Here is a 26,401-nt window from a genome sequence, read left to right on the forward strand (position 1 = left end):
TATTCTGGAGAATAATTTATAGGGTCCGGGGATGTTTAGGAAGTCTTTTATAACAATATCTTGAGTTTTGGCACTAGGTGTACTATTCAGTTTTGGGAGGATAGTGGATTTCAATTGGAGGTATTGGAGGTATTGATTGTTCCCAATGCCGAACTTCTGGATTAGGTGTTGAAAGTTTATTATTTTGGAGTCCTGGGTGATATGGTGTGATGCCTTTTTCTTTCCATAGTGTGAAATGCAGTGGTTTCCTGTTTATTGTGAAATCTGGGTTGTTCCAGATTGGTGAGCGGGGGGACGGTGTAACTGTAGAGCCTTTACTGAGGTGGGTGTTCCACCAAGCTGTCAGAGATGAGGCTATGGTGATGTTCTGGAAGCAGATGTTATGTTTGAATGAGTTACTGATAAAAGGGAGATCGGATAAATTAATGTTATCACATAATGCCTGTTCAGTTTCTATCCAGTGTGAATCTGAGTCAGAAGGGGTGAGCTATTGTTTTAAGTATTTTAATTGACTTGCAGTGTGGTACTGTTCGAAATTTGGTGCCTCTAGTCCTCCATATAATTTGGGTTTCTGTAATGTTGATAGTTTAACACGAGGGGTTTTATTTTTCCAGTAAAAGTGAGAGATAGCTGAGTTTAGAGCTTTGAACCAAGGTGGGTTGGGCAGAGTGGGGATCATGGAGAATAAATAGTTTATTTTGGGGAGAACTGACATTTTTATTGTTGAAATTCTTTCTGAGAGTGAGAGTGGTAAATTTGTCCAGCGGAGGAGGTCACTCTGTATTGATTTGAGTAGTGGGCTGTAGTTAAGGTTAAATAGCTCTGACAGCTTGGTGGATATGTGGATATCTAGATATTTAATATTTCCTGTAGATAGTTGGAACTGTGAGGTGAGGGCTACCACATCCCCTTCATCCATGCAGAGAGGGAGGAGGGTGGATTTGGACAGGTTGAGAGAATAGTTAGAGTAATGAGAAATTCTGAATAACAGAGAGGGATTCTAACAGGGAGGGATATGGTTCCTGAAGAAGGATCAATACATCATCCGCATACAGAATTATTTTATGTTCTGTGGATAGTGATGTAATACCTTTGATGCTTATATTTTGTCGTATGCTGGCTGCAAGTGGTTCAATGAAAATTGCAAAGAGTGATGGAGAGAGTGGACATCCCTGTCGTGAGATTGGACCGTTTGTGGTGATAGTGGCTGTCGGTGAAGTGTACAGTGCCCTAATCCAGTTTATGAATGACTCTCCAAACCCAAACCTCTGCAGAGTAGCAGAATAGCTTTTGTCCATGGTCCAGTCCAAGTTATTTGTTTTTATTTAATTTAGAGGCTTGCTGTGATGCCTCCATCAGGACAATTGTCTTGTGTTTCATGTTGAGGACATCTCACATTTTGATCTGTCATCATAATCATCATCATCATCATCATCCTTGCTGGGTCTTGAACCCACAACCCCTAACACCAAGCACCAGCTCCTAACTCACTGAGCTTATTGGCTGTAAGTGAGACCTGCTGTGTAGCTTCATTTGTCGACTCAGGGAGTCACTGTCCGGGCAGCTGTTGTCAAGGCAGATTTCAAAAATGGTTAAAATGTCAGAAATTCTGTTACCTGAACAAAAATCTGATAATACATAAATTGCATCTTGACAGCATGGAATGTTGGTGATTTGTTTTTAACTTAACGTGTTTTGCTTCATGAGAGAAAATCTGATGTTTAAAAATGCCACTCTTACATTGACTCCAGTTGTTCCCATGAGAGCAGAATTCAAAATGTTCTCAAAAATTTGAGATAAAATTCTGATATTTGCCAAACTCCATCAACCATGACTCCAAAATATTCTCAATTTTTTCAGGAAGATTGAAAATGTATTTAGCAAGAATTTGATAGTATATGTTTACAGTACTGTTTACAGTCAAACATTTTGATGCACTGTTGGCTTAATTTTTGATAAATCAAAAATCCGAGAAACAAGTTTTGTGGAGGACGGTCTGAGGATGCTCTCTAGCAAGTTTGGTGACAATTGAGCAAAAATTGTGGGAGGAGATAGGTTTTATAAGTTTTACAGTTTTTGAAAAAAAATGAGTGATGGACCTCATAATTTGTAATGAGTTTAAGTGGACTAAAGTTTCAGCAGTATTGGGGCTACAGTTTGGTGAAAGTTTCAAAACTGTAGCATGTACTGTTGGTTTTGTAGGTATTTTTAAATGTAAACGCTTATTGTGCCCCCCCCCCCCCAGGAGGAATATTGACATGTCCTTGGAATTAAGTAAATCTGGCATGGGGCCGGACATTTCTGTAAAGTTTGGTGAGTTTTCGCCCTTGGGAAGTATGACTTCCTCGGAAGAAAGAAAGAAAGAAAGAAAGAAAGAATTCCTAGGAATACAATAGTGTCCTGGCAGCTTAGCTGCCTGGACCCTAACAAGCAGTGAGGAAAAAGAGAGGGACACACATGAAAAGGAGTGTGTCTGCCATTCCCCAAATAGGGCATTTGTAAGCTCTGGAAAGACAGCCCACACAGCCCATGCAGTCTTTTTCCCATGCCCAGCAAAGCTTGATACTGTGTCACAGCCAGCCAACACTGGAAGAGCACGTACCTTCTCAGGCCAAAGTGCAGCTGAGATTTCATGGGCTGCTAGGTATCAAAATGTCTTTCCAGTACCAAATGCCTACCAAAGCTCATCCCCTTCCTTTAGACCTTGAGCTGCTGCCACAGCTAGAACCACAACATAGGTATCAACAGTTTGGATCATAATTTTCTGGTGACCATTTCGTACTGCATGGGCCACATATAATAACATGCGAATATCAGCTTCCTCATGTGTGCATGGAGAAATTGAGGACAGATCAGCAAGGGATGGCTTGCTGAGGACTTCCACATCATTAGTGATGACAAGCTGTTTATTCTCGTGCACAAACTCAAACCATCTGAGCAGAGCCTCTGAGAGGAAGGGGAACAACTCAGTCTTATTGCTGTCTACTCCGAGAAAATTTTGCCAATTCCTGGGAATGGCTGCAGTGCCTACAACACGTCTCTGTATCCCTTTCCCATGCTTTGCTCTTGTTGCTGCCTTCAAAGAGTCAGACAAGTAGCGGTCCCACATAGAGGTGGGTGCAATTCATCGATGTGGCGATGCATCGCGATGCTTCACATGACGATTCGGCATCGATTAATTAAAGTCGATGCTTTGCTAGGTCGCGCATTTAGACAGAAGGCGACAAATTGGCGGTCTGTTTTGGTCCGCCAATTTGACGCCTCTGAGGTCACACTTACTGCCGCCTCCATTGCTATCTAAATCCGAGGCGTCAATGTGCCGGCAATTGCGGGACATGGGCGGAGGTGTCGATAACGTGCACTGTTGTGCGACCCGCAGCCGGGAGTTTTAAAACCAGGAAACAGCTGATCACAGCAGTCAGTTCATCACTTCATCTGCGGATGTCAAGATGAGCAACTGGAAAGCCGCTGAGATCCGGGAGATGCTACCGTCTCCTCGGTCTCTGTAGCTGACAGCTAGCGGACACAACCAAACAGCTAGTAGCTGCTGACTGTCAGCTGTTGTGTAGCGGCAAGCTACGAACGGTCGCTACAAAAGCCCCCCGCTAAGAACCCAGTTCTAAAATCCAATGGGGTGCAATGTAAAGCTCTTATTTTGAAGACAACTTTGTTGTCACTGATCACTGCCCAACTTCGTGCTTCACGCCACGTCACGTCACATGTTTACACCTCATTAAATCCAAGGCTTGACTGTTTTCAGTGTTTTCCGCCAATAGAGGGGGCTCTCCTGCAGGTGGAGCTTTCCCTGGTCAAAGTTCAAATGTTCAAAAAACCTTGTTATTTACTTTATGAGTGTAGTTTTAGAGGAACTGAGTTAATTGATAGGCTATTTATTTACAAATATAGCCACAGATGAAGACAAAATCAATCTTGTATGGAAAAAAGCATTAAAAATTGCAATAATTGAAGAATCGTGGCCAATAATCGAATCGAAGCTCCCATAATCGAAATCGAATCGAATCGTGAGGTACCCTTGTTGGAACACCCCTAGTCCCACACCAGATCAAGCCTGGTCACATTTTTTAGTTTTCTGGACAGATGTGGAATGAAGATGTTATGGGCATTCATGGGTCTCTACAGCACTTGGCTATAGCATCTGGGCGGTGGCTGCCCCATCTATAATTGTGCAGGTAATAGAGCCCGACCGATATATCGGCTGGCCGATATTATCGGCCGATATTAGGCATTTTCCAAACTATCGATATCGGCATTTATAATGGCCGATAAATGAATATTTAAAAAATAAAATAAAAACGGATGAAACACCCTTCAACCATGTTAGTGTTGGCATTGCATAGTTTGTCCACCAGAGGACACTCTACAACATCCCTGTTGGCAACACTTGTGTTTAGAACGCCACAAACCCTACAACCAGCTGATCCAGCCAGAGTCGGGCAGAGTGAACCAGGTATCCACGACTGAGATCATCGTTGAAGTGTGTTCATTGTAAGATGGCAATTGTCATGAGAAATACATTGCTTGATTAACAATTAAAAGAACAACCCCCTCAGTTCTCTTAACTATGACAAAATTTGTGACTACCATGTCCAGTTTTGCTGCTGTTACGCGTAAGCCGAGAGTGAAACTGACTTAGCTAGTTACTCTGTACTGTTGTGACAATAAAACAAACAAGTTTATTTTTAAACTGCATTATCATATTATTTCAGTGAGGACTCATAAATAACTACAAATAACTACTGTTACGGAAATCTGATTATGTTTCTGTTACGTATTTCTGGATTTATCTTTTTTATATATATATCGGCCGATATATCGGAATATCGGATTTTTAAATCGCCAAATATTTGTATCGGTATCGGCCTTAAAAATCCTTTATCGGTCGGGCTCTAGCAGGTAACCTTGGGATTGTCAGAGTATGCACGACAAACAACTTCAAGACGTGAGAGAAGATCACTCTTCGCACTCTGGCGGAGACCAAGCCAATCAGACAGTGCTGGGAATCTGTGTACCAAACGTTCTTTCGTTTTTTCGTTTCAAAACCAAATTAAAAAAACGAAAAAACAAGAAAAACAGAATAACACAAAACCACATTGTTATTCTGTTTTAAAACAAAAACACAATAATGTGAAAATTAAGTTTTTGATTATTATTGTTTTGTTATTTTGATATTCTGAAAATTCGGGGAATGCTGGGAGCCCGCTACACTAACTGAAGACAACGCAACACATTTCTATTTCAAAATAAAAGCATTTGTTATCGTAACCTATTAGGTCCGTGCATGAAGTATAAATGAATCTCCATTGTTCACGTATTATGAAACATCCCATTTTGGAGGGTATTTCCTATTTCATTGTCGTAAGACGTGTAATGCTGCTTGTTCCTTTATCCAACAGATATTTCCGCCACTTTCCCACAACTGAGAGAGCATACAACGTGAACAATGGAGATTCATTTATACTTCGTGCACGGACCTAATAGGTTACAATAACAAATGCTTTTATTTTGAAATAGAAATGTGTTGCGTTGTCTTCCGTTCAGAATATCAAAATAACAAAACAATAAAAATCAAAAACAGAATAACACAAAACCACATTGGTCCGTGTATCATCCGTCCATTCAATTATTCCATTCAATCTGGCAAACGAAAAACAAAAAAAACAGTCAATATTTCGTTTTTCTGTTTTTCTGTTTGACCAAAAAATGGAAGATTGGAGTTTGTTTTTCTATTTTAAACTCAAAACAGAGCAAACAATAATTGGGAAAACCAAAACGAAATAATAAATCTATTTTTGTTTTCGGGCTTATGTTTTCGAGTTATTGATGTCCCGATTTCCCATGGTGCCTTGCTCACGCATGCGCAACAGAGTAGCCAACAACGTGCTCAACTCCCTGCTAGCTGGCTGACTTTGCCCAAGAGCGTCTGGCTGCAGACCTCTAGTGTGGGGTCGCTTCCGGTGCAGCCTCCAGTCTGAGGCCGGTGTTGTGCCACAAAACGACTGCTTGCCAAAAAACGACTGCCCCCAACAGGAACGCCCACCGAGGTGTCACTCTGTCTCTCCACAGCAAACGACGGCCCCGACGGGAACGCTCATCGGGGTGTTACTCTCTCCACAGCAGTGGACAATGGAGAGAGAACTGCGCGGATACTTCGTATTGAGAAGTAGTTATGTCTGTCATAGGCTACGACTTGTCTTTCAATAAACAATCATGAGATGAGTGTTGGTGATATGCTTTTATTATTGTTGTTGTTTCTGCTGCTGCTGCTGTTATAAGATAATATAAAAAAACAACAACAATGTTTTGTAATGTGACGTGAATTTACACCGTTTTAACCTATAAATACAGTTATAGTCGACTAAAATATCAATTTCAGTTTCAATGATTTTAGGAGTATAAATAAATGTGCTAGTTATCAAGGATCCACAACAAGTAGGCTATAGTTATACAAACATTGGTCACAACAATGTCATCCCTGAGTTAGTGACTGACTGGCCCCTGTAACTCAGGATTGCAAAGGGCAATATCCTCATAATTTTCTGGAGTGATAGTAGAGGGTACCAGGTGCATGTACAGTGAATTTGGTCAATGTCACCCTTTGCACTCCTGAGTTACAGGGGCAGTCACTTTTCGGCAAGGCTTTGCCAAAAAGTGACTGCCCCCTGTAACTCAGGATTGCAAAGGGCAATATCCTCATAATTTTCTGGAGTGATAGTAGAGGGTACCAGGTGCATGTACAGTGAATTTGGTCAATGTCACCCTTTGCACTCCTGAGCTACAGGGGCAGTCACTTTTCGGCAAGGCTTTGCCAAAAAGTGACTTGATGGAGTTCTTGAAACTGCAAGTGGAAAGCAGAGAAAGAATAGCAAATCTCACACAAAAAAGAGAAGGACAGATTTGACCTCAAATATTGTTTTTTACTACTTGAATAATGAGTAAAAAAAACATTACAATGTATGAATCAGAGTATTTCACCTGCCAAAAATTGATTCCAGCCCCTGGTATTGCATGATGAGGGGGGGTTTCTGCCCCAAAATAACTTAGCTCACATGTAGAAAAAAGTATTTCACCCTGTAATGAAATGTAATCATCACAATGTAACGTAACAACAAGACCTTGTTTGACATCTTAATATGAACATGTTCTGACCTGTGTCCACTTGTGATACATAATAATTTGATTCATAGGTTTTGAGAAAAAATGGATTTATTTTGAACAGTCAAACACAAATTTCTGAACTTGCTAAACCAAAGCCAACAACGCACGCACGCGCACGCACGCACACACACACACACACACACACACACACACACACACACACACACACACACACACACTACTGGCATGCTTCACAAATATATGTCCTCTTGGTTTTTTGGGGGAACTGGGCACAGCTCTGGTGGTACCACCGTGGGCACCTGTCACACCCGATCTAAAAAAGAATGTGAATGATTATTAAACTGTTAGGAATTTTGTATATATTATTTTGTTTTGAATCCTTTTATGTTTATTTGTATGATGAAACTTTGGGTTTGGTTTTAGGTATTTTTTTATTAATCATAGCCCAATTTAGGAAGGAAGGGTAAAACTCTTACCCACAAAGTGTCCCCAGTGTATTCCCCACAGATATGGCACAGCTTGCCCAGGTCATCTTGCAGTACAAAGAACAAGGGTCAGTGAGTAATGTTTGTCAGAGTAATGGTATGTTAATAACAAAAGGAAATTAGAAAACACCTGTATTCAAAAGAAGAGATACAGCAATCTCCTCTCTTATCATGTTGATGCTGGCTGGTGACGTATCAAACTCAAGAGGCAATCCCCCCAAGATGCATTCAGCAAACTGTGAACGATAGATGCCACAAAACATAACAGTGAAATCCCTAAATGCCATTTTTTTTTTCTTTTTTACGGACACATCAAATAATGTAGTTCCTCTGTATCTATGCATATTTATCAAACATGCTTGTGTGTTATCTAACAATTAATGCAAGGTTCAGAGCAATGATGAATTTAATTTGATTCATATTATCTTCTCTTCATTCATATCACAACTGTGTCATGTCTCTTACTGTAACAGATTATCTTAATTTCATCATAACAGTCGTTGTGGGTTTGTCTGTGGATTACCAATTTGAGTTAATATATGATCCTAGAGGTATTACTTGCTGCTGGAGAGTCAAAATAACCCTATAAGATTCTTCATGTTATAATATACCTTCAATGCATATGCCCCACAAGACTTGGCATCTTGCTGGATCGGGTGGGTCTTTGTTTCACATGCCCACCTTGAAGCATTTAGCCCCCTTTGTCTCATGAATGATCTATTAACACAAATAGAAATGATAAACATTTAATAGTGGAATAAGTCATGATATTGGAGCATAAGAAAAAAAAATGGATGTCAAATGAAAAGAAAAAAAATTGAAAAGTGAAGTGAAGATCCTAGGTATTAGCTGAAGTAGTGACAGTGCAGGGAAACAAAAGTACAGCCTTTTATTAGGTTTTAATTTTTTTTTCTTAGTTCATTCACAATTGTGATAGGTAAAGATTATGCATAATATATCACCTTGTGACATCCCGCCAGTGGTCTTTTTTTTTATGAAGGTACAAATTTAATAAATATGCTGTACCAATAACTTTGTAGTGATACACAAACACGCGCGCGCACACACACACACACACACACACAATTGTGTTGGAAAGTTATTTACCACCAGCATCCAGTGATGGGCTTGATTAACAACTCCCACAATGTACTCATAGAGCTGTGGGGTGATCTGTAGCATAAGATAATGCATCAAAAATGTTCAGTGATATTTTTATATTGTGCTGTATATATTAGTACAACAACAGGAGAGAATCTAGTTTAGTACCTTAATTTTGGGTTTCTTCCCCTCCCAGATCCGTGACATTTCGTAAGAGTCCATAGCCAATGCTTGACTTGTGTTTTCATTATTATATTTTGTCACAAGCATCCTGATGTATGCATTAATGACCTGTAAAAAATATAGGTTAAAACCACTTTTTAGAGGGCAAAATATAAAAAGAAAAGGAGTTGTGTATGTCTACCTGAAAGTATTTACAATAGGGAAACAACTGTAAAGGAAAAGAGTGTTAACACCTCACCTCACTTTCAAACTCCCTTTGTGGAGCGGTGTTAGAGATGTCTGAATAAAACAGCTTGTAAGGGCCAACTTTCGATAGGAGGACATACATATTCTTGCCCTCCCATGCATCTTTCACATCTGGAAAAGCAAATTTTAAAGTTGTATGAAATTCTGGAAGGGCATATTTGATTGATCTTCAAAGTACATCTGAAATAATCATTAATGGGTTATATCAATGGGTATCTATCTATCTATCTATCTATCCATCCATCCATCCATCCGTCCATCCATCCGTCCATCCACACACACACACACACACACACACACACACACAAGCGTGCTGACAGGGTTGTCCAATGTGGAGTTTGATATGTATGTAGTGTTATGTAGTGTATAACCTGAAATGGCAGCGGTCCTCTTCAGGTCAGTGGATGCAGCTGCTGGTGGAGCAGAGGAGGCAGTGGAGGCTGCAGCTGCAGGTGGAGCAGAGGAGGCCGCAGCTGCAGGTGGAGGAGAAGAGGCCGCAGCTGCAGGTGGAGCAGAGGAGGCCGCAGCTACTGGTGGAGGAGAAGAGGCAGACGAGGCCGCAGCTACCGGTGGAGCAGAGGAGGCAGAGGAGGCCGCAGCTGCTGGTGAGGCAGAGGAGGCAGACGAGGCCGCAGCTGCAGGTGGAGCAGAGGAGGCCGCAGCTACTGGTGGAGGAGAAGAGGCCGCAGCTGCAGGTGGAGCAGAGGAGGCAGACGAGGCCGCAGCTGCAGGTGGAGCAGAGGAGGCAGAGAAGACCGCAGCTGCTGGTGGAGGAGAAGAGGCCGCAGCTGCTGGTGGAGGAGAAGAGGCCGCAGCTGCTGGTGGGGCATCACTGGGTGACGTGGTGCATGGGCTAGAGGAGGTGGAAGAGATGGAAGCTGAACTGATCTTATGTGGTTATGTCTTATGCTTTTGATCTATGTATTTTTTCAGATGGTCAGTGCTGATTTTTGGGAAAACGCGCCCCTTCTCATTTTTAAGATCAGCACTTTTATTCTGAAGCCCAACAATGGTGAAAGGCCCCAAGTAGTCACGCTCCAGCTTCCCTCCCTTTCGCTGCTGGCTCCTCACATTTAGCTTCCACACTCTGTCCCCCACATTGAATTGTGGGGGGTTTAACAGGCTACTCTTCTTTGTCTTCCCTTTGCCAATAGCATCCCGAGCAGCCTGCAGAGCATCACTCAGTTGGAGGATGTCGTTAGTCGGGCCCTCGTTCCCCACCGCCGTCTCAACGCTGCTGTCAATCTTTTGAAATAAGACTTTTATGAACACAACATAATACTATAAATGACGATACATGTATAAGTTAAAGCCACTAGTTACAACAGAAAATACCATGTACTCCTCAGGGACCTGGGATGGGTACCGCGCTTCCCTGCCAAACATCAGAAAGTATGACGAATACTTTGTTGTAATTTGGGTCTTGGTCCTCAAGCCAAACATCACAGCATTGAGATGCTGGTCCCAGGTCTCTGGCCTCTCCCCAAAAAGTTTTCTCAGTGCTCTGAAATGGAATGGGAAAAGGAAAAGTTATTTCACAAGTGCTTAAAAAAATTTGCAAAACTATTACAATGAGGTTGTCTGTACATGTATATGTATTTGTTGAATGCCATTTTGTGATCACCTTCAAATTATTGTTAGCAAAATATTACCTCATCAATACGAGTTGATTTGATAATTGAAAGGAGAATGTTCAGTGCAAGCTCTATGCAAGAAAATATACCTAATATGCACCAGCATTACTCACCTCTGAATGGTGCCATTCATTTTTTCCACCAGCCCATTAGTTTGAGGGTGGTAGGGGGCACATAGGCTTCTTTTAATGCCAAGAATTTTGCAAATGTTCTTGTTTATCTGTGATTGTGAAATACATTGCATACATTGAATTATCATTTCATTGTTGGAATTTCAGTATGCTTCACAAAATATTGCTTGTAGCTACATTATAAGTAATTTCATTGTACCTCATTTACAAATTCCTTCCCTTGATCAGTGAGGATCCTCTTAGGAGCCTCAAACTGATAAAAGAATTGCAGGATGCAATCTGCCACCTCATTAAACCTTTTTGATGTGAGAGCGTACGCCTGTGGCCATTTTGTGAGATAATCAATTATAACACATTTGTAGCTGTTCCCATTGTCTGTTGTTGTCAATTTTCCAATGAGGTCCATCCCAACCAGCTCAAAGGGGTGTGTTACCTAGAAGACAAATGATTTTAATTCACTACTGTATTCACAAATAGATATGTTATAGATGAGGATAAGCCATGGGAACATCTGCCTTGACAAGAAAATAAGACAGAGAAATTAAGTTTTGTGCAAATTCATGCAGGACACGGAAGTCATAAACCCCAGCTGTAGTCTACTGACAGCCAGCTGTTTAGTCTTTACCCAATCACAGTCATTCTCCCACAATAGGTGGTCTATTTAAATCTAGGCTGTTACACTGATCTCCCCTTCAACACTGCTGCATTAACTACGAGGCTGATGACAAAGCTTGCCTCCACCACCCCAGCATCCACTTGCTCAATCTGAGTCTAAAATGGCTCTTATGTAGTTGCTTCTATTCCAATCCAGAGGGTTATGCATTGCGCTCCCTAGAGCGACATCGCATGCACTTGTCAAATCCAGGGAACTTTCAGGAGTGGAGCCCTCAGCGCCAAGTCTAACTATATACCATTTGTTGCAATAAATGCTGTAGGAGCCACACATTGTTTTGCTAAGTATTATTTGGGTTTCGATTGGTTTGGTCTGGTTGTCACGGTGATATGTGGTGTTTGGGTCACATGGGCACCGGCAGTAGGTTACATAGGGGCTGAATCACCTGCACTGGAGGAGGAGAGAGGCGAGTTTAGGTAGCCGTAATTTTTGTTGACCGCCGTTTGTTCAAGTTTGATAGATGTTATACACGTAGCCCATCTGATATGTGCATGTCATCTGAAAACCGCTGTATTAGCTCTTTTTGTTTGTTTTATTAAATATACTGAAACTTACCTGGACTCAGCGTGCTTCTCTGTATCTGGCAGCAGCGCGTCATACAAACATACAGGACCTACTCTCTACCTCTCAATGCGACTTTAAGGGATTGGAAAGCCGCAATATTTGTCAACAAAATAGGCATCAACGAAAGCGATCGCTCGCAGCGCAAAGGAACTCCGAGACGCCCAGTAAGTGCAGCGGAGCCAAGCGAAAGTAAGACAAAGCGCAACGCCATACATCTGTCATGGAGGACAGGTAAGCTTACCTGTGCATGTATGTGTGTGGAGAAGGAATCCGGATTGCATCAATGTCGAAGTGTCTCCGTTAGGAACATTTGAATGAAGGAATGCTGGTCGGATATGCGTTGTCTGTGCATTATGTTTGCTCTGTGCTCTGAATGACGTCTGCACTTTGTCGCTTGCATATGCGAGGCTTTATGATGTTTGAAGGAGGAATGCTGATGCTGCGGTGTTGAGATGAATTATTCTGATATGTGGATTGTGCATTGTGGATGGATTTAAATGCCGCGGTTCTCTGAAAACTGAATGAAAAGGGGTTAAAATGAGTCAAACAAACGACGCTACCTTGTGCTCTGACATGGAGTCTGTGAAAAGGGAGAGGAAACTCACTGAAAAGGCTCTGGTGAATAAAATTGAAAAACTTCAAAAGGAACGCAAACATGCTGTTGATAAAATTAAAATTAAAGGCTTGATACCAAGAATGAAAGAGCTCATGAAACAAAGGGAAAATGTGTCTCAGGTGAAACAATGTTTGGGGAATTTAAACACATTATGTGAAAATGCCACAACCGCACATAATGAACTGTTGCCTCTACTCCCTGCGGATGAACTCATTAAACAAAAGGAATGGTTTTCAAGTGTCATGAATTACAGCAATACATTTCAAAAGGACACTCAAAAATGGATTGTTGAAACTGGACAAAACATCTCTCAGGAACAACAGGATTCACCAGAAATACCATTGCACTCTGTGGAAATGAATGAAGCAAATCAAATTGAGGACGACATTAACCCAAGTGACAGTGTTTCAAATATTGAAAGCCACAAAACATCTCAGTCACAATGCTCTTCAACTTCTTCTGCACGTTTAAAGGCAGAAGCTGAGCTGGCAGCTTTAACTATGAGGCACAAATTATTAAAGGAAAAGCATGCTTTGGAAGAAGAGGAGCAACGCCTGCGCAAAAGGAGAGAAGAGCTTCAACTGAACACTGAAATTGCAGAAAAAATGGCAAAACTTGAAATTCTTAAGATAAAAAGCGCAACAAGTGGAAAAAGGACATCAAAGGTCTCGAATGGAATGAACTCATATTTGGAAAAGGCACCTAAACAGTTACTCAATGTCGATGCAGATTAATTCATTCCTAAAGTTGAAACAAATACAAATACCACTTCATATGAACAAAACCAAATGCAATTTCATATGAACCCATTCAACACACAATATTCACATGGACAACTAGGATTTAACACAGTGGATCTGGAAACCAGAAATGACGTTCTTGGCATCATGAGGAAACAAAACGAAATAACAACATTGCTAATGCAACAGCAATGCCTCTCAGCTCTACCTAAGAGAGAGATCCCAATTTATGATGGTGATCCATTGAAATATCACACGTTCATCAAAGCCTTTGAGAATGGAGTTGAGAGGAACACAACTCACAGCTGTTATCGTTTATACTTTTTGGAACAACACACAAAAGGTCATGCCAAAGAGCTGGTAAGAAGCTGTCAACACATAAATCCACAACGTGGATACGCAAAAGCAAAAGCTTTATTAAAGGAGCAGTTTGGGAACGAACAAAAGATCGCCTCTGCTTACATGGACAAAGCCCTCTCATGGCCTCCAATTAAAGCAGAGGATGTAAAGGTCCTGCAGGACTACAGCCTCTTCCTTAGAGCCTGTTGTAATGCCATGGAGGATGTGCAGTATCTTTGGGCTATGGCATATCCTTAGCTTCTAACATGTTGAGCATCATTAAAAAACTTCCCTACAAACTCAGAGACAAATGGAGAAACCGTGCCTGTGAGTTGCAGGAACGACACGACCGGAGAGCTAAGTTCACAGATATTGCTGACTTCATTGAAAGGCAAGTGAAAATTATGACGGATCCTGTGTTTGGCAACATACAAGACTCTCAACCAATAACCGTGAATGGAGGAACAAACAAACCCAAGGCACAGTTTCATCCTGGAAACAAAGGGAGCAGCTTTGCCACCACTGTAGGCCCTGTGGAGAACAATCATCAGTCTGCAAGGAAAGAAAAGGAAATTAAACAAACGGGAAGGAAATCATGCATTTGCTGTGGAGGAGAACACACATTAGATGTATGTGTGCAGATGGGAAGAATGCCTCATGAGAGGAAAATAGGCTTCTTAAAGGAAAATGGCATTTGCTTTGGCTGCTTGTGTACAGGACACATCAGTAAAGATTGCCGTAAAAGGATTTCCTGCTCAAGGTGTAGCCTTAAACATCCCACTATACTTCACAAGGAACTCGTTCATGATTCTGAGCGGACGGAGAGGAGGCCAGAGCTGCTTGTAGACAACACACTGATGTCAAGTGGTCTTACAGGGGCTGGAGACCAGGACTGCAAACTGCCAATTGTTCCAGTCCAGGTAAATCTAACAAAGGAACCAAAATTGTTATCACTTACGCTTTCTTGTATCAGGGGAGTACTGCAGTGTTTTGCACTGATAGCTTAATGTAAAAGCTCCACCTCACAGGGAGGAAAGGGCGCATTCTCCTTCGAACCATGGGCCAGGAGAAAGTTGTAAGCAGTAACATCGTATCAGGACTGGAGGTTGCAGCACTGGAGGGGGACGATTTTCTCGAGCTGCCAAGAGCTTACACACAAGAGTCCATGCCTGTGCACAGAGGAAACATCCCTACTGAAAGAGATAATAAACAATGGTCATATCTGAAACACATTCACTTACCTCAGATTGATGCAGGAATAGAGCTACTTATAGGAACCAATGTTCCTAAAGCACTGGAACCAATGGAAGTAGTGTGTAGTGTGAATGATGGACCATACGCTATCCGTACCTTGCTGGGCTGGACTGTTAATGGTCCACTGACAGGAAACAGTGGAGAGACTGTTAACTGGGAGCATCCACAAATAACTGTCAACAGAGTTTCAGTCATGAACCTGGACGACCTCTGGCAGCAACAGTTTAAGAATGACTTCCCCGAAAGCAGCGTTGATGAGCAACCCGCAATGTCAAGAGAGGATCGAAAGTTCCTGGAGTTTGTCACCAACTCAGTAAAACAGGTGGAGGGACATTACCAGATTGCATTACCAGTAAGGAACATTGACATCAGCATGCCAAATAATAAGAGAATTGTTGAGCAGCGCTTGTGTTGTTTGAAAAGAAGATTTCAGAAGGACTTAACTTTTCACACTGAATACAACATGTTTATAAGTGACCTTCTGGCTAAAGGCTATGCTGAGAAGGTGCCAGACGGGGAGCTGGACCGTGTCGATGGAAAAGTGTGGTACATACCACACCACGGAGTCTACCACCCCACCAAAAGAAAAATCAGAGTTGTGTTTGACTGTGGAGTAAGATATCAAGGAACATCACTGAATGCTCAACTTCTGCAGGGCCCTGACCTTACCAGCTCTCTGATTGGAGTGGTGACCCGTTTCAGGAGGGAACCGATTGTTATCATGGCTGATATTGAATCCATGTTCCACCAGGTACTGGTCCCTCCTGATGACAGAGACCTCCTCAGATTCCTCTGGTGGCCAGAGGGGGATATGAAGCAATTACCCACTGAGCATCGGATGAAGGTGCATTTGTTCGGGGCGACATCATCTCCCAGTTGTGCCAATTTCGCTCTCAGAAAGGCGGCGGGGCGGCAGTGGCTCAGTCGGTAGAGACTTGGCTTGGGGACCGGAGGGTGGCCGGTTCAAGTCCAGCTACAGACCACAATATGGAAGTGGACTGGTAGCTGAAGAGGTGCCAGTTCACTTCCTGGGTTACTGCCAAGGTGCCCTTGAGCAAGGCACCGAAACCCCCATGTGCTCCCCGGGCGCCTGACACGGCAGCCCACTGCTCCTAGTCTGCAGTGTGTACACTTACCATGTGTGTAGCTAGTGATGGGTTAAATGCAGAGGACTAATTTCAGGTGTGTTTGCATGTTCCATGTAAAAGATAACTGACAATAAAAGATTCTTCTTCTTAAGAAAGTGTGCAGAAGACTACAGGCATCGCTTTAGTGAGGAAACTGTGGATAAACTTTTGCACTGCTTTTATGTGGATGATTGCCTCGTGTCAGTGGCCACAGAGAAGGAAGCAGTGTTGCTTTATAGGAACCTGGTCTCTTTGTGTTCCAAGGGAGGATTTTCTCTCAGGAAGTGGATGAGTAATAGGCCTGGAGTGCTGGAAGCCATCCCACAGAATCACAGAGCAAAAGGCATCGAAGGGTTGGACATGGAGCTGGACTCGCTACCTGTAGAGAGAGTGCTGGGTGTGGAATGGAGCATTAAATCAGACTCCTTTAAGTTCAGGATTGTACTTAAGGATAGACCACTTACCAGAAGAGGAATCCTCTCGACTGTCAGCTCCATCTACGATCCCCTTGGAATGCTGAGCCCTGTAGTTTTAACAGCGAAGAAGATGCTGAGGGACCTGTGCAGGAGAGGGATAGGCTGGGATGACACTGTGCCTGAGTCAGTCTCCAAAGAATGGCTGGAATGGCTGCAGCAGCTGCATCTGTTGGACATGTTTGAGGTAAGCAGGTGTATGACGCCACCAGGCTTTGGCGAAGTTACTTCAGCCCAATTACATCACTTCTGTGATGCCAGCGAGCATGGATATGGAACAGTGACTTACCTGTTGTTGAAAACCAAGAACTCCAAAGTACATAGTGCATTTGTGATGGGAAAGGCTCGAGTAGCTCCTTTGAAATGCGTCACAATCCCCAGGATGGAGCTTATCGCTGCAACTATGGCTAGCCGCATTGACGTGCTTTGGAGGAAGGAATTACAGATGGATCTTTTGGACTCTGTGTTCTGGACGGACAGCACATCAGTTCTGAAATATATCAGGAATGAGACTTCACGGTTTAAAGTCTTTGTCGCAAACCGGGTCTCACAAATCCTCAAGGTTTCCTGTTCTGCTCAATGGAGGTATGTGGACACCAGCAGCAATCCAGCAGACATAGCCTCCAGAGGCGTGAGAGTTGATGTGTTCATCGCGGATGCTACATGGGTGTCAGGACCTCACTTTCTCTCACAGCCTGAGAGTGAATGGCCTGTTGAGCAGGAAGACCTCAATCACCTTTCACTCGGCGACCCTGAGATCAAAAGAGTTGCAGCGAATGTTGTCCAGGCCAGGGAAGAACCTGTAACTCTCCTGGTTGAGTACTTTTCCTCCTGGACAAGTTTAAAGAAATCAGTGGCATGGCTCTTGAGGATTAAGAGCTGGCTCATGTCCTGTGTAAAGAAGAGAAGACAGTTACATCTGACCTTTGCGCAGTCTGACATCAGTAAGGAACAACAGGCATCCTCTGTGGAAAGACAGATGAAGGATTTTAAGAGGACAGCGGTGCACAGGAGTCTCACAGTGAAAGACCTGGACCAGGCTGAGCTAGCTGTCATCAAGTGCTGCCAGGGAAAGAGATTTCCTGAAGAACTAATCAGTCTGGGGAAAGAACAGCCTGTTAAGATGTCCAGTCACCTCCCTAAGCTCTGTCCACAGCTGCAAGATGGAATCCTGAGAGTTGGTGGTCGGCTCAGTAGATTGTCTATGCCTGTGGAAGAGAAACATCCCATTATCTTAGCGAAAGATCTCCACATCTCAGAGCTCTTACTTAGACATGTACATCAGGAAGTGGGACATGGTGGTCGCAACCATATGCTGTCTAAGTTAAGGGAGAGATACTGGATATCTGGTGTGGGATCAGCCATCAGGAGAGTGCTCACCAGGTGTATCACCTGTCGCCGTTTAAATGCTCTGCCAGTTCACCAGCAGATGGCAGATTTGCCTCACGAAAGAATTGTCCCAGATGAACCACCATTCACCCGTGTGGGAGTGGACTGCTTCGGACCTTTTGAGGTTAAGAGTAGAAGGAGCATGGTAAAGAGGTATGGTGTTCTATTTACTTGCCTCGCAGTTAGAGCAGTTCACATCGAAGTTGCATCATCGTTGGACACCGACTCCTTTATTAATGCACTCTGACGTTTCACCGCCAGGAGAGGACAAGTTCGGGAGCTACGCTCCGACAACGGAACAAACTTCGTAGGAGGAGAACGAGAGTTGAGGAAGGCCATCGAACAGTGGAATCAGGTGCAGATTCACGATGTCATGCTTCAAAAGGGAATCCATTGGAGCTTTAATCCACCCGCTGGCTCACATCATGGGGGAGCTTGGGAACGGTTGATACGGTCTGTTCGAAAGGTTCTTAATTCAACCCTGAAAGTACAAAACTTGGATGAAGAAAGTCTTCACACAGTGCTTTGTGAGATTGAAGCCATACTAAACAGCAGACCGATCACCAAAGCCTCCATGGATCCAAATGACCTGGAAGCGTTGACGCCAAACCACCTGCTACTATTGAAGACCTCACCAATATTGCCACCAGGAGTGTTTGAACCCTCAGACATGTATGCACATAGGAGGTGGAAACAGGTTCAATATATGTCTGACTTGTTTTGGAAGAGATGGATTAAGGAATACTTACCTCAACTACAGGAGCGTCAGAAATGGACAGGAGCGAAGAGGAATCTTGTCGTGGGAGACCTTGTCATCATCATGGACAGTACGGCACCTCGAAACTCTTGGCCTGTGGGACGAGTGATACAAACCTTCCCTGACCGAAGAGGATTCGTCCGTCAGTTACGGATTAAAACCCGGAGCAGCTGCCTGGACCGGCCTATCACGAAGGTTTGCCTGCTGCAGGAGGCTGAAGCAATTTGAGAACATACTGGCTACAGTTGTGACTTCTTTGACTTTTTTTTGGACTGTTACTAGACTCACTTTGCTTGATTTTGAGTGTTTGACTTTGACCAGTGACACTGTGGACCTTTTGAGTCATATTGATATGATTCAAGAAGAAAGAAGATTCGAGCATGGATTGTTGATGGACATTAATTGTTGAGCTTTATTGTCGAAAGTCTTTTCATACATTTATGTCTCCTACTTGGTATGTGAGTAATTATTTAAATTAACTTAATAATTAGGGGCTGGTGTTGTAGGAGCCACACATTGTTTTGCTAAGTATTATTTGGGTTTCGATTGGTTTGGTCTGGTTGTCACGGTGATATGTGGTGTTTGGGTCACATGGGCACCGGCAGTAGGTTACATAGGGGCTGAATCACCTGCACTGGAGGAGAGAGGCGTGTTTAGGTAGCCGTAATTTTTGTTGACCGCCGTTTGTTCAAGTTTGATAGATGTTACACACGTAGCCCATCCGATATGCGCGTGTCATCTGAAAACCGCTGTAGTAGCTCTTTTTGTTTGTTTTATTAAATATACTGAAACTTACCTGGACTCAGCGTGCTTCTCTGTATCTGGCAGCAGCGCGTCATACAAACATACAGGACCTACTCTCTACCTCTCAATGCGACTTTAAGGGATTGGAAAGCCGCAATAAATGCTTTTAATCAATGACAAAGTGTTCCTGAATGAAGAGGACAAAACAGATATCACATAAGACAGGCACAGAGCCAGGCAAAATGAAAAAAAGTATCCAGGTATAAGCTGAATGAATTCGGGGGAAAAGTAAGGGTATTTTACAATGATTGGCGTGTATGTCCTATCCTCCTTGATTGGAGGTCCACTGGCCTGACATTCCACACACTGTGCCACCTGTACAATGAGATGGGAATAAGGTGAAAATACTGTGCAGATACATAGATTACCTGAAGCATTGTCTGAAGAGTACATTTGAACAATAAGGGTATTTTTGTCTTTACAATCTGTGTTAAGTTTAAGCACTATTAAAAGCAAACTATTGTTTTATTAATTATAGATCTAAAATATTTACAGAATTGAAGTACATTTCAGATGTGGTGCAGTTAAGGGCTTTATTGGCCACGTTAGATACTTACTAGGGGTGGAGCCGAACCCGAATACGGTATTTGGAAAGGCACAAATAACGTGTTTTTTACAAATACTTATTTCGAACAAATACTTATATACTAAATATTTGTATTTGGAAACAAGAAAAACATCATATCAAAAAGCTACGTTTCCTCATGAGACCGCAGTACATGCCCGGATGAGTGAGTGAGTGACGTTCAGGAGTCGGGGGTGGGGGCGGGGAGGTCGAAACACCGCTGTTCCGATGACCCCCCCGCCCCCGCAGCTATCCATGGTGCTGCTGAACCAGGTGATGTTGTTTACACTCTGCGTTGTGGCTTGTCTGTGAAACGCGCTGCTCAGGGACTGGGCAGATCTGTCCCACTTGCTTTGTCCCTCACTCCGTTGGGAGATCTTCCACAGAGTAAAAGAAATACACATTGTTTCTCTCCCCCGCTCCGCTCGAGCGCGGATGAACGCGGCTTGAGCCCACTTCACGGGTGCGAGGCTGCTGCAGCAGGTGTTATGCCGAGAAGTGCCTGCACGCCGGGATGTGCATACAGCTCGCGGGAACGCGCACAACAAATGCGGAAGTACAGATCATTCATTTTAGTGATTTCTACGGCAAAATGCGGCTTAAAATTATCGACTTGTTCTTTGTCGGTTTAACGTGTGATAATATAAGTATATATTTATATCGGGGGCCATATTTTACTGATTTTGTAGATTTGAGAGATTATGAGAGAACAACATTCTTCACATTTCTTAAGGCAACCTTTTTCTGTTCTTGATCAATTTGTTCTGCAATCAGATTTTCAAATGTGTAGGCTACTACTGAATGGGTGTTACATTTGCTCAACCAAGTCAAAGTTGATAAAAAATCAAATGTGTGTGTGTCGGGAGAGGAGGTGTACGTGACGTCAAAGCTGCTTTGAACTTGCCGAGATATGCATCCCTGGCTGTTTGAGACAGATACACTGCTACATGTATGGAGTCCATGTTCATATGAATAAACACTCTTAATTACAATGTGTCTAACCTCATTTGACCATCAGGTGTCTGCAGTGACACACAGGAGGGGGGTGCTTTATTTGGCAGAGCTGTTTTTGAACTTGCTGAGATATGCATCCCTGGCTGTTTGAGACAGATACACTGCTACATGTATGGAGTCCATGTTCATATGAATAAACACTCTTAATTACAATGTGTCTAACCTCATTTGACCATCAGGTGTCTGCAGTGACACACAGGAGGGGGGTGCTTTATTCGGCAGAGCTGTTTTTGAACTTGCTGAGATATGCATCCCTGGCTGTTTGAGACAGATACACTGCTACATGTATGGAGTCCATGTTCATATGAATAAACACTCTTAATTACAATGGTTCTAACCTCATTTGACCATCAGGGAAACACAAAGAAGGAAAAACTCAATAATAGCTGTAGAATCACAGTTTATATATGCCATACTTATTTTAATTATTACTGTGTTGGTGTATGAAATCTCTTCAGTAAACAATATAAATGTATGACGCCGAGTAACAATTGGACATCATCTACAATGCACGGCTAATGCACGCTGCATGACCATGATTGGAGGTCTGGCATCAGAGTGAGAGTGTTGGCAGCTTCAGCCGCGTTTGCAACATCAGCTCACACAGACGCAAAGATGGACCCTCAACTCTATAAAGAGATTTTGGAGTACAAAACAAATGGCATGTTGAAGGTAAGTAGCTAGCCTGTCGTGAGAGCAAGCTACTGTACAGGTGCCATAATTCCTTGACACGTGTACATCCCCTTTAAAAAAAAGGTAGCCTATGCAAGGCCCATAGAAAACAAAAATGCAAAGTCGAAAATATGCAATAAAAATATATCCTACCTAAATTATTTTCCTTGACATAGGTCGACCCCTATAAAGTTACCATGCCATTTTGGTTGCATATTTGGGCCTGCAGTGCCATCAGAATCACCTTGCAAATTTGACAGGAGCACATGATTTCATCTGGTGAAAAACAGTAAAAACTATAATTTTGGAGACAGGATAGTCTCGGTTACATGCTGTCATTCCGACATCCCACCATTTAGACATCCCACCATTCCGACATACCGCTATTCTGACACGCCAACGTCCCACCATTCCGACAAGGCGGTCCATATAAGGAAATGTGCGTTACTCCGAGTGGTGGTGGTGGTGGGGTATTTTGACGGCGCCAAAAGCATGTAGAGGGTCCGTCTCCTGTTCATGCACTTTTCATGTTTTTAGACATGTGTACAGATAATGCTTAAAGTGAAACTCTCGCCAAAAAGCAACCGAGGCTTTATTTATGATTGGGTATGAGTCAAACCTTCACGTACAAGCACACTCATGACCAAAGAGGCACTTTTAAGATTTACCGTAGTTTCGTTTTGGGGCAAGCTCATTTTGAACGGGAGTACATAGGGCATACCACGACGGCATCAAAATGTCTATTTTTAGACCACTAAGAAGGCTCCACACATCATGAAACTTTACTGGTAGCATCACCAGGGTCTCTACTCATGACACGAGCAGTAAGAACATTGTTTGTGTACACAAAGTGTGTGAAAAAGACGGTTTTGAACTACTTACGCTTAGCTACTGGGACTCCGGCGCGCCGCCGCCATTCCAGGCAAAAAGTGTCGATCTCCGAGTGCGGCCATCATGACGGAGAGTAACGGTGGGACGCTCCTCGGGCTTATTTCCAGATGAATTTGCGGATAATTCGTTGTTCTGTCGTTAGTCAAAAGCAACAACATGGACGTCAGTGTTGCTTTTGACTAACGACAGAACAACGACAGATCAACAATTTTGATGCCGTCGTGGTATGCCCTATGTACTCCCGTTCAAAATGAGCTTGCCCCAAAACGAAACTACGGTAAATCTTAAAAGTGCCTCTTTGGTCATGAGTGTGCTTGTACGTGAAGGTTTGACTCATACCCAATCATAAATAAAGCCTCGGTTGCTTTTTGGCGAGAGTTTCACTTTAATTAATAAGCACAAAGTCACAAAGTAGTTTTCAGTCACATACCCCGGTGCCACTTGTTGCAACTTTAGAAAATTTAATGCAAGAAAAAAAGGCTTACAAACATGGACCAAAACGGCTCCATAATACGCAAAAAATCCAAAGGGAACGAAAGTTAACTAAAAAACAACTAAACAGTATGAAGTGGTCAAAATTGGTGTTTTACGCCTGCCTCTGTGCGCCTGGCACACGCGCCTTGGAGCTCTCCCACGTTGGTTTATGAAGTTAGAGCGCTGTCGCTCCCGATTAGGTGTTTTGTTTATGTAAAGGAATAAATGTTATTTGCTTATTTGCCACACACACACGTCTCAGTGCTCTCCTCTCCTCTCCTCTCCAGTCCAGTCCAGTGCCTGGCTGGCTGGCTGGCTGGCTGCTCAGCTCTGGGACTGGGACTGAGAGACCCCACCTTCACCCCGTCTTTGATCCCTCTGGTCAGAGCGTTTACATCCGAGAGTGACCCGAGTGTCCCACCTGCACTCTCTGTTAATCCATGATAAAATTTAATTATATCCTTGCAGCCATCCAGCTCCACACTCGGTGGAAACGATTACCACGCACAAAAACCCTCAATTACTATAAATACTGTGGTTTGCGTGTGCTGTCATTTAGCGGGTTACACTTCGTAGATCAGCTGTTTTTCGTGCGCTAAACGCAAAATTTTACCAGCACGCACTTAAGCGCCCCTTATCTGGGATCTTAGATCATGCTCTTGTCTTGTGTAAATGCATTATTGGCATAGAAGCTGAAGTTGAAACTTTAAAATACCACAAAATAGACCACTTTTACCCCCTTTTATCTTGTATTTTGTAGGAGCAGCTCTTTACTACAAGAGGGGACCTGGTGAAGAAACCAAATTTAAAGTGGTTTCTGGTGCTGGTGAAGCCAACGTTATTTTCAACGACTTCCATGCAAGCCCCACAGGTGGTCACTGCGGCCAAAAAAAACCCCCAGAGATGCCATAACCAGGCGTTTTTACTGGCCTGGGATGTCGATTGACATCGATAAATGGGTAAGAACATGCACAGTGATTTTATTCTTACTTTTATTGAGATTTGTCTTTCGTTTTTGGCATAGTGCTAATAGCCATGATGTGATTTTATGGCTTTGAGTAGCAAAACCAGCTTTTGTACTGGGGTCCACTGTATTGGATTTCAATTAAATAACCATTAGATAAATGTAAAACAACTTCAATTTATTCAAGTATATTTAACTTTTTATTCAGGTGTCAGAATGTGCTGTTTGCCAGTCCGCTCAGCGACTTATCAAACAGGAGCTGCAATATACTATTTTGAAGTTCAGGTCTTGTCTTCCTGTGTTCACCCCCTTGTGATTACCCAGTGTGTTTCACCTGTGCTTGATTGCACCACCTGTATTTCCCTTGTGTATTTAGCCTCGGTGTCTCCCTTTGTTTTTGTCGGATTGTCTGTGTTTCTACCCTGCCTGAGAGTCCCTGTTCTGTGTTCCAAGCCTGAGTTCATTACCTGCCCAGTTTCCTGTGCCCTGTGTTTTCTGTCCATGTACCTGTTCAGTGAGTTCTTGGTCTTTGGTTTTTGTGTTGAACTTTCTGGTTTTCATTTGGTACTTTGTTTTCTCTAGCTCATCCAAGACTTAGGCCTGTTGACCTTTTAGTTCTTACTTTGTTCCCTTTCATTTACCCTTCCTTAACAAATACTTTTTGGTTTACTCTGTTGTTCTGCATTTGGGTCTGCTTCCTCAACACCCTGACAGTTATTCAAGGCTTCATTAGCTTTTTTGCATTATGATTTCCATGGCATGTAAGAAAGTGATATCAGTAATAAGAGGTCTGTTAAAGCTACTGTGTATCTGATTTCTGCCATAGCAAAAGTATAATTGAGCCCATAACAACAAGAATCTGATTTATGACGACACAGACTGAGACAGATTGCAGTCCACAAAGTTATCTGACGGGACTTTAGTATTGTTGTAAGACCTTAACACTATGTTGATCGAGAAGTTTGGAGCTCATTTGTACCCTTCTATCTTTTTTTCAGGTTACACAGCCCTTTGAATTGGTGGGCATGGATTTAATTGGAAAATTACAAAAAACAAACAGTGGATTTGAATATGTTTGTGTAATGATAGACTATTACACTATTGGTCTATTGCAGTGGAGGTCACAGACCAGATTGTGAAATTTGTCCACCAGTTTGAGGCACCAAAAAGAATACTCACTGACCAGGGGAGTGAGTTTGTAAATACGGTAATGCTGGACTTATTAGTTACTCATTGTTTTTTATAGGTATCATTTTAAACTGAACTTTTCATATTATGTAATTGTCTGAAATTATATTACATGTCTAACAGATCAACAAGAGTGTCTGTGGAAAATTAGGAATCCAGAGAAGTCTGTGTGCTCCATATCATCCACAGACCAATGGTCTGGTGGAGCGGATGAACGGAACCATCCAAAAGTAAGGAGATGTCATGGCCCTGAGCCTGCTGCCACTCAGTGGCTCAGTTTTCTGTTGTTTTGGACTATTGTTTTCTTCAGTTCCTGTTTTATTTTGTTATTCAGTTCTTGACCATTTGTTCTAGTTTTACTTCCTGTGTTATCCCTCCACTCTCTCCTTGCATACCTGTCCTGTGTTTCACCTCATCTGCTTTCTTTTCCCTCCTGTCTCCTCACCTGTTGCTTTGATCAGTTCTGTTGTAGTTAGTGTTGTTTCTTTCAGTTCCTTCTCCAATTCTTGTATTCCTGTCATGGTGTTTTGTTCTCCTGCCTGTTTTTGTTTATTAAACTTGACATTGCAAGTATCTGCCCATGTGAGCTCCTGCGTTTGGGTCCACCTGCTTCCCTCACCCTGACAGGAGAACACAGCACTGAAATTGTCACTCACAAATTATACTGTTAAATAATTTTGTAATCTAAATTTCTTTTTCTTCAGGGCTCTCTGCAAGCTTGTTGGGGAGAGACCACAGACGTGGGATGAATACTTGGATGCCGTTATGTTTGGACTCAGGACCAAAAAACAAATGACGACAAAATTTTCACCATACTTCTTAATGTTTGGGAGGGAAGCATGGTATCCAACGGAAATTCCTGAGAATTATCAGGTTTGTGAAAATTACATTATCAAGACTGAATTTTGTTTTTCTTGATGTAGTCTGTAAAATATTCTGTGTTATGTTTTATTTGAACTGTGGTGACAAACGGTCATAGT

At 42.7% G+C, this 26,401-nt stretch overlaps 1 protein-coding gene across 1 annotated transcript; it reads left to right on the top strand.

The window, feature by feature from the left end:
- The first annotated feature begins 5,565 nt into the window (after positions 1–5,565).
- On the top strand, positions 5,566–10,497 carry LOC311252484 (uncharacterized protein). Its single transcript, XM_084345676.1, has 3 exons — positions 5,566–6,181; positions 9,549–9,973; positions 10,307–10,497. The coding sequence occupies exons 1-3, from the start codon at positions 6,145–6,147 to the stop codon at positions 10,352–10,354; spliced, it is 510 nt and encodes a 169-aa protein (XP_084201802.1). The 5' UTR covers positions 5,566–6,144; the 3' UTR covers positions 10,355–10,497.
- The last annotated feature ends 15,904 nt before the right edge of the window (positions 10,498–26,401 follow it).

The sequence above is a fragment of the Pagrus pagrus genome (assembly GCF_965226575.1).
Source record: "Pagrus pagrus genome assembly, chromosome: 23".
Taxonomy (NCBI): Eukaryota; Metazoa; Chordata; class Actinopteri; order Spariformes; family Sparidae; genus Pagrus; species Pagrus pagrus.

Bases quoted from the DNA above. Each gene is read 5' to 3' on its own strand.
- LOC311252484 (XM_084345676.1), top strand. From the start codon at position 6,145: ATGGAGAGAGAACTGCGCGGATACTTCGTATTGAGAA. The intron at 6,182-9,548 runs GTAGTTATGTCT...GGTCCTCTTCAG, and splicing joins CGGATACTTCGTATTGAGAA to GTCAGTGGATGCAGCTGCTG. The intron at 9,974-10,306 runs GTGGGGCATCAC...CTTTGCCAATAG, and splicing joins AGAAGAGGCCGCAGCTGCTG to CATCCCGAGCAGCCTGCAGA.